The 12,059-nt window shown below is 44.0% G+C and overlaps 1 protein-coding gene across 2 annotated transcripts in view; it reads left to right on the forward strand.

The window, feature by feature from the left end:
- The first annotated feature begins 316 nt into the window (after positions 1 to 316).
- The window catches only part of LOC137265910 (transcription termination factor 2-like), a 41,393-nt gene continuing 29,650 nt past the window's right edge, over positions 317 to 12,059 (forward strand). The window contains exons 1-8 of one of the 2 annotated variants that reach the window (XM_067801386.1): positions 317 to 467; positions 1,073 to 1,184; positions 3,061 to 3,147; positions 4,025 to 4,094; positions 4,442 to 5,032; positions 5,556 to 5,729; positions 5,933 to 6,047; positions 11,801 to 12,025. In XM_067801386.1, coding sequence (XP_067657487.1) covers positions 440 to 467; positions 1,073 to 1,184; positions 3,061 to 3,147; positions 4,025 to 4,094; positions 4,442 to 5,032; positions 5,556 to 5,729; positions 5,933 to 6,047; positions 11,801 to 12,025 — 1,402 coding nt within the window. In that variant the 5' untranslated portion in view covers positions 317 to 439. Of the gene's footprint in view, positions 472 to 1,072; positions 1,185 to 3,060; positions 3,148 to 4,024; positions 4,095 to 4,441; positions 5,033 to 5,555; positions 5,730 to 5,932; positions 6,048 to 11,800; positions 12,026 to 12,059 lie in introns of both variants that reach the window. The other variant, XM_067801387.1, reaches the window with a different exon arrangement.

The following is a 12,059-nucleotide window of genomic DNA, read 5'->3' on the forward strand; positions in this document are numbered from 1 at the left end:
ATTGAAGAATCTCATTTACAGTGTATCCTGGTTTGCTTATTTTACGGCAAAAGTCTGTGGACATGTTTGATTCATTAAACTTTGTCAATGAGAATATTTACTGACACATTCTAAAGGTTTATTTGAAATAACCGATTTCAGAGAGATGTCAGCCCCAGCCCGATTTTGACAAACCTTGTCAAGAGAATAATTACATTTATTAGTTCCCCGGTGGTAAAAGTAAATGCTTAACTTTTACGTGCTTGAATTCCAACCCCAGCATTGCTTAGAGTTCCCATACCGGAAATGGACGGAAACTAGGTTTCCTTGGGTTTTCATTGGTTGACGACACTGACACTCCAGGAAGTAATTGAATTTTGAGTTCGCTTCCTGAACCGCGTCATTTGAGTTGACAAATGTCTCAAGACCGAAACAAATTATTTCGAAAATTACCCAAACAATGGAACTCATACCGTGTCCAAAACACAGTAAGTATACAGATGACACTGACATCGTCACATGTGACAGCACGGTAGAAATACTGTCTCGGGATGGAGATGTTTGTATATGAGGGGCTCCTATATGGGGATTGGGGCCTTTCGTAAGTAAACTAAGGATGAAATGACGTGTTTCTATTTTCGATTTGACTTTCTGTGGTGCCATTGCCTGAATAAATATATAAAATATGATTACATGACGTAGTTTTTTCAGAATGAGAAATAATCTGGGCTGTGTCAGTGTACAACGAAGAATGCTTTTTCACGAAAATCTTTTAATAATTGTTCGTCGTGTTTTAGAGATATCACTCCAATCGACCAATGTGTACATAAGGATGTCATCATGTATTCAGTTTTTTACGTGAATTTTATGCCAAATTGTTAATTCAGTATTCGATCAAGAGATCTCTGAGTGGACACAATCACTGATCAGTTTACATCTCGGATAGCCGAGAGCCGCGATGCGGTCCTATACAGTCAAGACATGTCTTGACTGTATAGGACCGCATCGCGGCTCTCGGCTACATCTCGGATAGCTGGTAGGAACAGCCGAGATTTTGATGCTCTGTATCCATACAAACTTTTATATTGTCCAGGTAGGCCATGTTCTCTGAAGACAGGCACCAAGCCAGGACCCAACAAAGGCAAGAGTTTCTACCTGTGCATGGATAATTCTGATGGACAATGCGACTTCGTACAACAAACATCGTAGGTTAATCTTCAGCTAGTATCTCATCCTCTTGTATCACATTGCATACTGATGCTTGTTCCATTTTACAAAAATTTGTATCAACAGTATCAAGTATCTTGTATATGTGTATCTATATTTACATAAGTATATCCGTGCATGATCTGTTCTATTTGGGGTGTTTCGTAACTGGGACCGTTCATAATTAATGGCTATGGGGGTGGGGTGGGATGATGATGAATTTGATGGAGTAGTACAATGTGAATGACCCCCCTAAAATTAGTGTACAAAGTAAGTGAGCCCCCTGCTTGTCATGTACAAAATCAATGACCCAACCCCAAGAACATGTGTATAAAACCGATGACCCCCTCCACCTTGCCATGGCAAAATAGCTGACCCTTTTAAAATCATCATCAACTTACCCCCCTAGCCATAAATTATGAATGTTCACCTAGTGGTTATGCAATTGCTTCTTGTGCGGAAGACCCATAGTTGATTTGCCTTTGAAGCCCATGTCTGGTGTATCTTGCCATCATATTGCAGGAATACTGCTAAGGCAGTATAAAACCATACTTACTGACATGCTATGTATCAGCCGAGTGAATGCACTTCTTTGTGGAAAAGTATATCTCATTTAAAGTCCTGCAATCCGTTATTTGTCTAACTTGACATGTTTTGGTCACAGAACAGCCACCTACATTATTCTAGAACTTAGTGCAATCAGTCGTCTATTCCAAAGTCTGACATTGCATTGTCCCTGAGGAAGGCGACTGTGGTCAACATCAACACAAGAACTTGCTATCATATTCTCTCAATTGTGGTAGCATTGTTAAGTATTATGAAGGGATGACATTTCTGGATATCAGCGATTTTACAACTATCCTATGCGAGAATAATCTACAGTGAACCAGTCAACTTTTAATGTTGGTGCAGTAATATGATTCTTTGACAGTGTTGCACTCTGCATGATATGATAGCATCATGCATATCTTGCATAAAAATGATGTCAAGTGTTTTTGGTTTGAATGGTCATATCCTTTCAGCTCAGCAGGAAACAGTCATAAAAGTTTGATGTTCTATTAATTCAAAACTAGTGTATTTTTTGCTGAGGACATATAAAATCCAGGTATGACTAGTAGCAAATTGAAGGCTAAAATTCTGAATTTTTTAGAACCTCTGAATAATGAATAAATGGTATGTCTGCCAGGCATCTTGACTAATTTTAAAAATCCAGAAGTGAAAGTTCTGTGAGTGCTGTTACTCTATGTATATGACACAGGATACTCAAGAATGGTTTCTTACAAACAAACATTAATACTTGCTCATTGTGAGCAATGTGGTGGTTGCCACTGGTTACAATACATGATGTAGTAATACTAGTTTTAATTATGCCAGACTCATCAGCTGCTAATATCAATCATTGCCTTGTTACTTCTCATGATCTCCAGGCTGTAAGCAGAAAATGGTTGTGATATTTTAGTATTGGTGACCTTGAAAAATTGTAAGCAAATGAATTTGAAAGAAAACCTGACCACTGTGTCAGTAGTCGTGTTATTCCACTGTTTATTAGGAGTGAACGATGTGCTGTTAACACAGTACTGCACAAATTGTGGTGCATAGGCTTTGGGTCAGTATAAGAAATATGCTTATATAAATGCAGAAAACTGACGAGTGTAACTGTACATTGTTTCATAGCATGGAAAACAATAACCATATTCTTTGTTATTTTTAGTGAACAAAACTGTCAGTTTGTGACTAGATAGAAATGATGACGTGAAAACCGAAAATACAGAATTTTGGGATTTCATTTTGGTACACCGAACTGAAGGCCAAATACTGTGGCATTAGTATTACCATTTTATGCCATTTCACTTCTACTGTATGTATCTGTCCTAGCCTGCCACCGAAGTGTTGTCCGAACCATCCTGGGGAGTTTGTGGAGCTGCAGAGAATGGTCATGGGGAAACAGTCTGGGGATAAGAGGTGAGTGCAAACAGTGCTAGTGCAATGTTGCCATAGGCGTTAAAATGGGTTGCTTTATGGCTTTAATGAGATATTAAGTAGTCTTTTTCCATGCAAGATGTTTCTGTACCACATGAAAACTGGACAGGGTTGCTCCACCAAACTTGGCACCTTAATAGATCTAGTGGAAACTTGGTTCCTTTGATATTTTTAGAAATTGGAAGTTGCAAATTTCCATGGAAACAGCACTAACTTAGATCAGAAAGGGTGTTAGGGTTCATTTCATGCAAATGGATCATGTGAAGATGCTGTTTGGAATTGGTCTTCAGCAACCTATGCTTCTCATAAGTGGCAACTTTTGGGATCAATTGATGAGACCTGCTGACTTCACCGACACATGTCATTATATTGCAATGGCTTAGATTGATGGTCATGACGTCAGCCACTGGATTGTGTTGGCAGTACTTCGAATATTGTCAGGCTTTTGTCATATAGCTGGAACATTGCTCTGTGCGGCGTTGAACAACACCCAAAAAATTTCTAACAAATGCAACTTTTCCCGTCATGAAAATCGAATATGATAAGGAATGTCTTTGAAGGCTCATCTTGGACTTTCCTGTGGTTTTATGACATGTGATGCATACCTTGTAGAGGCCTATAATCAGTGCAGGACCAGTGTCCTTCACCTTGAAGATGTACAAGCACTAAGGACCCAGAACCATGAACCATCTTTCAATATGGAATTATAGTACTCTTAGTTTTTGGAGGTGAAAAAGCTGTTGGTCATTAGGACCAACAGAAAACAAAAGCTGTGGGTCTGAGTGGTTTTCAGTCCACTTCAGGTCTAAGGACTGGAGTTGATTTTGAATGTTGTGCAGGATGTTGCTGCTGTTTCCAGGTGTTACTACAGGTGTGCTGATGGGAGAAACAACAAGACGTGGTGTGGATGCTACAACTTCTCAACTCAGGTAATGCTTCAGTGCTTGTACTGCAGAAAATTACTGGAAAACCTGTGGATTGCCTTTGCTTTTCTTGAGTATGATTTTTAGACAAGTATTGTCAGCATGGAGAATGGAAGGTCAGTTGTTTGATTCTTCTGATCAGCTGATAGCAAATTGTTCTGCTTCGTGCTGGGACTTGGCAGGGAAAATATTCATCATACTTTGTCTTAGTGGGGTTTCCTTGTTAAAGCTGCAGCTTGTTTTTTCTTTGAAAGTTGTTGCTAGACTATTGTTCAGATTGTTCAATCCAACCCACTCAGTACTTATGGCTGTTTTTCTTGTGTGGTTTAGTTGAGAATGGTTGATTGTTTCAGAGTAAGTCAGCCCTGAAGGATTACAATTATCAAGACAGAGATAAGTCTGCAGTGAAGGAAGGTGATGTATCTTGTAAAAGTACAGAAGAGACTTCAAGCAATAAGAAGACATCCTCATCAAATAGCGACTTAGCGGACTCTGGCAAAAATACTGATGAAGTCAACTGTTGTAAAAACAGTAGTGAGATGACTACAGGAAGTGAGTTTTCTTCAAAATCTGAAGAAGTTGAACCCAGTGGAAGAAATTATTCAAAATCAGATGGAAAGTCTGAAGCAGACATGCTGCAAAAAGGAGCAGACATGAAGCAGAAAGGAGCAGATGTCAAGCAGAAAGAAGCATACATCAAGCAGAAAGAAGTGGATGTCAAGCAGAAGGTCGAAGAGAACAAGGAAAAACATGTAAATCGTGACAAAACTGAACCAGAGGTGGTAGTTGTTGACGACAGCAGTGATGATGATAACACGCCAAGCTTCCACAGTCTTGCCAAAAGGACACCTAAAAGTAAGGCAATGGCAGTTGAGGGTAAATCCAGCTTCACATCATACAGAGGGCAAGAGGTGGAGAGTTCACATCGGACAGGACAAACCAAGGTAGGTTCAGGTGCTCAAACTCCTGAGCAACACTATAATCTTCTTGATGATTCAAGGGCAGAGTGTCCTGTCAGTGTTGCACTTTTAATCCTTTAACAGAAGGTCATGTTTGTCTTCCCGAACTTGAATTTCAGGCTAAGTTGATGTTAATTTTGCAAGTGTATGTTTGTATAGATATTGTCGCAATATCTATCTGGTTAATATATCTTGAACAGCAGACAAAGAGTTCAATTCAAATGATTTGATTTTAGGCATCCAGTTTGTCTTTTGTCAAAACTGAAAAGTGAAGAATGGTAATATGAGAATTAACCTGATTAAGTAAAGTAAGGTGAAGACACCGAATGTCATGTCATGGTTATAAGTCTAAATGGTTGTTTATGATAACTTGACACAGCTACTGGCCCAATATTGTTAGTAGACTCTTAATAACAGCCCCTGACTCTTCTAGTACCGCGGTTATCCCTGGACCTTTTTGGGATAGTGAGTCTCAAAAGAGTACAGACTTTATTCTGATTTCTTACAGTCTGAACACCCACCACCTGAACCTACAAAGGATCAGTCACCTGTGGACTCTCTAAGTAATGAAGTCCAGAAGATGGGTTTGGGAAAAGGGGAAGACAACCCTTACTTGGACCTCACCTTGCAACAAGCCATCTCTCGAAAGAGAGATTTGCTTCAAGCTCTTCATAGAAACAAGGTTAGTGGACTTGTGGGATTGATTGTAGGCCATTCCTCACTGATATTTTCACATTTATAGTGAAATAACTATATCATTTGTTCAAAGAATTTTTGAATTAATTTATCGTTACCTTTTCAGTAGTACATTTCAGAAAAGCTGTTTGATTTTTCTCCATTCTGAATACCTTTGCTTTGTCTCTAATGACCTTATTTATTCTGCAGGAAATTGCTCGTAAAGTGAAACTGTCCAATCTTCCGGATGGAGGTGTGAAACTGACGCAGATAATAGACTCCCTCAGTACCAGTGTCAGGCAGCTGGACGAGAGGGTTGCTAAAGGTGAGAAGCAATACTTATGTAACACAACTTATGTATCCATGAAAATCTAAGATCACTAGGCATATGTACAGAACCACTGATTCTTTTTCATAGAGATCCTCCTTGGGGTACTTAAAAGCATTTAAATGTTCTTTAAATTCTTGCAACAGTTGTGACTATATTTTTTCAATAAAAATATGTACAAAACAAAAAACATCGTTTTTGTCTTGCTCTGGCCCCAAGACAGCCAAGAGCAGGTAACTCTTCAGACTCTTCAAAACACTTCCTTTTTTGTCGCCCGCCTGTGAAGGCGTGCTACAGCGCTCTGAGAGATTCTTGCATTCTAAGACACAAGACAAGTTCTAAGATGAGTAACACAGAGACTCAAATTCTATGTATGGTTTCTTTATTAGATGCATGGGCACTCTAGGAATAATTTTTTACAGTTTGCTTGTCCAAAATGTTGTAACATTTTGCTGTCCCTGTTGTTAGCCACGTGGTTGGCAAAATGGTGGAAGGCAAGCTTTTTTCCCTCCAAAACTTTTAAGTTTCTATGGCGGTCTTTTTAAAGTAAGCGTTGGCTCAGCTATACTGTTTCATACGTTTTATTGGTATTATTTCCATATTTACTGCAATTTTGTATAAATTTGTTGTAAATTATGGTGTAGTGGCACTTAGCTTTTACCTTAACTACCCAGGTAGTTATAGTTATTTAGCTTTGCGCCCATGTGTGTCTTGTTTCATTTATTGTTACATTACACAACACTAGGGGTTATTTGATGTTTTGCAGTTTAAATCCTGCTCAACATGCAAATCTTCTATCCCGGCCAAGGACCTTCACAACGCATGTCTAAGGTGCCTAGTTGAATGTCACCATGACGACCAGTCATGTGATGTGTGCGCGGAATTCACTCCCCAGACAAGAAAGTCACGACATGCTGACTTTTTGTTTTACTCCAACATGCTTAAGGCTGGGGGGGCGGATATTTGGGCACAGGACCCTCCTTCCAAGCGTTCACATAAAAAGAAAAGCGCAGCTTCCTCTTTGGAGGGGTTGGCTAAGAAGGCCAGGGTTGCTAGGGACCCTTCCCCTTCTCCTGCCACTGTATCCCCTGCACCACCCCCTTCTTCTCAAACACCATTAATATCTGTTGAATCCATTAATGCCTTGTTTCAGCAGCAAATGTCCTCGGTCCAGTCAATGGTAGCGGCGCTGTCTGGTTTCCGTAAGGAGCTCGACGCCCGATCTTCATTGAGCGGACATGGTGGTTCATTTGAGGGAGGCAGCGGGCCGGGCTTAGGCTCGGAGAACACTCCTCCCTCAGGGCAACCATCCTGTGCTTCAGGCACACCGGCGGATTTGCCTAGGGCAGTCGGCCCCAGCTTGACCCGTGGAGCAAGTTGGGCAATGACGCCCGGTGTAGGCGGTTCGACTCTGGTGAGCGCGCCTAGTGCCACAGTGGGCAGGCAGCCTAGTGCTGCCAAGCAGCTGGGGGCACCCAGTCCTTTCCCTGGGCAGTTGAGTAACCCTCCGGTGGGCTGGTTGTTTCAGGTGCCCAGGTGACCTAGCTCGGGCTGTGGCAGGGGCAAACCTAGTGTCTCGGTCCTTCTCAGTCCTTCTGTTCCTTCGTGCTCAGTCTCGGTAGCGCCCTCGGCAGGTTCGCTTTACGGCGAGAATTCCCTGTCCGAGGAGCGTGAGGAGATAGATTTGGAGGAGGAGGGGATTGGGGAGGAGTGCGAGACGGAGGTCCCATACTCGTTCGGTTTGTCCCTTAGACAGGTTCGGGAGAAAATTGGCGAGGTCTTGCCTCAGGTTTCCATTCCTGTGTCAGAGCCCGACCCCTTGGAGTTTCGGCTTCCCGGGGAGGCGTTTGCGCCTAAGAAGGTCGCCAAGGAGAGGTTGCGCATGCTCCCATCGCTTGTCGGGGAGATAGTGAATCCCCTCCTTTCAGGGACCAGGTCGCGCTTTGATCTCCCGGAGATCAGCCGCCGGTATCAGTTGGATGAGGATTCACTGTTCGAACCGCCAGTGGTGGACGAGTGTGTGTACGCCTCGGTCACCCTGGGGGGGGTCCTCCTCCTCTTCCTTGGCCTCGGCCAGGCAGGGCCGGCGGCTGCCGCCCTTCTCCACGGCCGCTCCGACGCCTAGGTCCGCCTATCGTTCCTTCGAGGAATTGTATAGGTGTGCGGCCCAGCAGCTGAGAGTTGTGGTTCACTCAACTTACCTTTCTTTGCAGGGGCAACTGTTGGACCATGGGAGCGCTGTTGACGACTCTCCGTCGGCAGTGTTGGGCTGGCAGCTTACGGATGTGCACTCTCATCTGGCGTGGGACAGCATTAGGTGCTGTGCCAGCTAGATGATGGTGACCGTCATGGGGTTGCTGCGGCTATGGTTGTCTGTAGCCCGGTACTCACCCGCTACCCAGCAGGCACTCCTAGCACTGCCCTACAGGTTGGGGTCTTCCGTCTTCCCTGGGGCACTGCAGGTTGTGCGGGAGGCCGCGGAGGCTGTTAGCACCTTCAAGGACTCTAAGCCCTTGTTGGAGCAACCCTCCTTGTCTCACCAACGGCCTCCCACTCTTGCTTCGTCTTACCCTTCGGCGCCGGCGAAGGAGGGTGCTAAGTGGACTGCTCCACTGCAACACAAATGAAGCAAGAGGGCGAAGGGCGAAGGCAAGGGTCCTGCGTTGCCGCAGTCGCGGCAACAGCAGCTTTTTCGGATGCACTATCGAGACGTATACTAGCCCCACATGAGTGGATGCTGCATCGGGGGATATTCAGGATTATTTCCCAGTTGTTCGGATCATTCCAGGTAGATCTGTACTATTACCTCCTGCCTCCTGTACTATTACCCTTTAGACTGGACTTACTAGCCCAGAACGGAGTGCCGCACCCGAATCCCAGGATTCAGTGGGTGGCTTGGCCGCTGTTATGAGTCGCCTCCATGCGAGAGGAATTCCTGCATCAGTTGCAGACACAATTCTGGCTTCGCAGAGGGATTCGACGAACGTTCAATATGAGGATAGATGGGCCTGTTATGCGTGCTGGTGTGTCGACAGGGGGATTCTCGATCCCTTTTCTGCAGATCTAGTGTCTGTGTTGTAGTTTCTACAATCTAAACTGGGAGCCAGTCTGGTCGCTTCTACAGTTAGAGGTTACTCCACGGCAATCTCTGCCTTCCACATTCCTGTTGACGGTGCATTATTAGGGCAGCACCCTCTAGTTCAGCGCTTCCTTGCAGGCGTGAACAGAATCCGTCCGTCTGTCCGGCGGATTAGTCCCCTGTGGGACTTGCCAGTCATTTTTGATTGGCTGCCCGGTCCTCTTTTTCACAACCTGTCGGCTCTTTCCCTCCAGCTGTTGACATGGAAGACTGCTTTTCTTGTGGCGGTAACTTCTGGCAGGCGGGTGGGCGACATACATGCTATGTCCGCCAACCCTGAATTAACGGTGTTCCACAAAGATAGAGTGAGCATTCGATTGCCAGATACTTACCGTCCTAAGAGAGATAGCACCTTTCACGTAACGGCGCCTACTGAGCTCCCTGCTTTCACACAGAATTCACTGCCCGGTACCTCTCTTCGACGTGCTCACGTCTTAGATGTCCGTAAGACCCTTAGGGCTTATATCAAACGAACAAAAGACATTAGGAAGAATGATCAATTGTTCTGCTGTTATGGTGGTGGCAAGGCTGGCCTTCCGGTGAACAAGCAGACCATATCTAGGTGGCTTGTCTCTGCCATTTGTATGGGATACACCTCGAAAGGTCGTACGCCCCCTGAAGGTTTGAAAGCTCATTCGGTTAAGGCTGTGGCGACCTCTAAGGCATATGCATCTGCCTTGCCCATTGAGGAGATCTGCTCCGCGGCTATTTGGAGCCGAGTGAGCACGTTCATCAGTCATTACCAGTTAGTCAGACGTCAAGCGAGTGTGCTCGGTTTGGCCAGTCAGTTCTCACCAGTGGGCAGGGCACGAGTGCCCTAGCCGATTGAGCTGCCCACGCAATTGATGAACGATCATTGGACTTTGTAGCTGCAACAAGTAGACTGGTGGTGGTGTCTTACTGAAAACCATCTTTTATCCCGGTGGTGGGCTCTATTATGGTGGTGGTATTTTTAGTTACCGGTCTAGACTGTCTGAGTCCGTCCCTAGCACCTTGGCCGGTGCCTGAGAATTGAACTCGATATATCGGTCGCCTGTCCTGGCTCCCGTGTTTTGGAAAAAATGGGGGTTGGGGGGGAGGGGAATTTTTTATAGGCACCCTACGGCTTTCTTGTAGAATGGTAGGGTTAGACTGTGTACTAGCCTGGCCCTGGTCCGCACACCCGCTGCAAGGCACAGAAGGTCACGTGACCAGATAAGTTTGATTCCTTGTTACTTTCAGTTCGTAATAAAGGTTATCATCTTATGTCAGGTTTATGAGCAGACAGAATGCCTCTCCTTAAGATCAGTCTTTAGGAGTCTGGCTTATGCTTATAAGTACCCCAAGAAGGATCTCCATGAAAAAGAATCGAACAAACCTGTAGAGGTTGCAGATTCTTTGAATAGAGTCCTCCTTGGGGTATGGCCACCCACCTCCCCAAATTCTGTCTGTATTGCTTACAGAACGGAAGTGTTTTGCGGGAGGCTTTAGTCTGAAGAGTTACCTGCTTTTGGCTGTCACTGGGCCAGAGGCCCTGTAGGGGTGGTCTCACAAGACAAAAACGATGTTTTTTGTTTTGTACATATTTTTATTGAAAAAATATAGTTACAACTGTCCCAAGAACATTTAAATGCTTATAAGTACCCCAAGGAGGACTCTATTCAAAGAATCTGCAACCTCTACAGGTTTGTTCGAATTCTTTTAGCTGAAGTAATACATAGGTTGGTCAGGAAATGTTTGTAGCTTTTGTAGCACATTTAACTAGAGATAATACAGTCTGAAATTCCAAGACAGTCATTGGCTGTTCAGAGTTGTCTCCCCATATTGTGCCATGATGCATTGATTTAAAGATTTGCCCTCCGATCCTTGGTTTATGTATTAGTTATTATATGCTGATATGTCTTCATATGACTTAAACAGTTTTACTATTAAATCAGTCAAAGGAAACTTATGCTCCACTACTGAGTCTAACAAAACCTTATGGGAGGTCACGTCAGGTAACCTTTGAGACTGACCAATCAGAAGACAGTTTACCAAATCGCGAAAGTGCATATTTGCACATACCTTTTGAACTTTTTATCTCGAAAAGGTTCATACCCGAACGATTCCGAATGCTATGTAGGGCACGCTCGCTTCCAGGTGGTACACACTGCGTACGTACAACCATGACAACGGTGAGTAAACAGTCGCTGAAAATAGTGTTTTTAGCAATATTCAATAATGTTATCTTGCGGAAGTATTAGCTAATGGTAACAGTGTCAACAGAAACCCCAACGCGTGTATACTGCAGGTGAATTTGTTTGTGGAGAGATCTGTGTCAGTGACATGAATATTTTGAAAGTCCCTCCGATCCCTAAATAGTAGCCGTTGTTTGATTGGTTAAATCTATTTAACTGTCTTGCGTTTGATTGGACAGACATTTGTCGCTCAAAGGTTACCTGACGCGACCTTCTACTAGGTTTTGTTAGACTCAGTGGTGGAGTTTACATAGACTGACTATTACATAAAACTCCAGGCCATGTTTCTATGAAAACATGGACAGCAAAGATCACAATTATGCTCCTCAGACACACTTGGTGTTCTCAGATAATGACAAGGAAATTTCTACCCAGATATCTACAAATTCTTTCAGGAATCATCTCTGTGGACAAAGAAAAAGGGCCAGAAACTGTCCGTCCAGGTCCTCAGACCAAGACAGTTGGGGCTGGACAAGTAAATGATCCACAAGTGATCAAAGTGATGCCAGACGGTTCCAAAGTTTTAATGAAATCTGAAGGAAGTACTGGACCGCGTCAGACATCTCTTCTACAGCACGCGGTTCAGATTCCTCAACATGTGCTGCAGCAGATGTATGCAAGTAAGTTGCCATAGTTACTACATGAAATTGACAT

The sequence above is a fragment of the Haliotis asinina genome, chromosome 15 (assembly GCF_037392515.1).
Source record: "Haliotis asinina isolate JCU_RB_2024 chromosome 15, JCU_Hal_asi_v2, whole genome shotgun sequence".
Lineage (NCBI taxonomy): Eukaryota > Metazoa > Mollusca > Gastropoda > Lepetellida > Haliotidae > Haliotis > Haliotis asinina.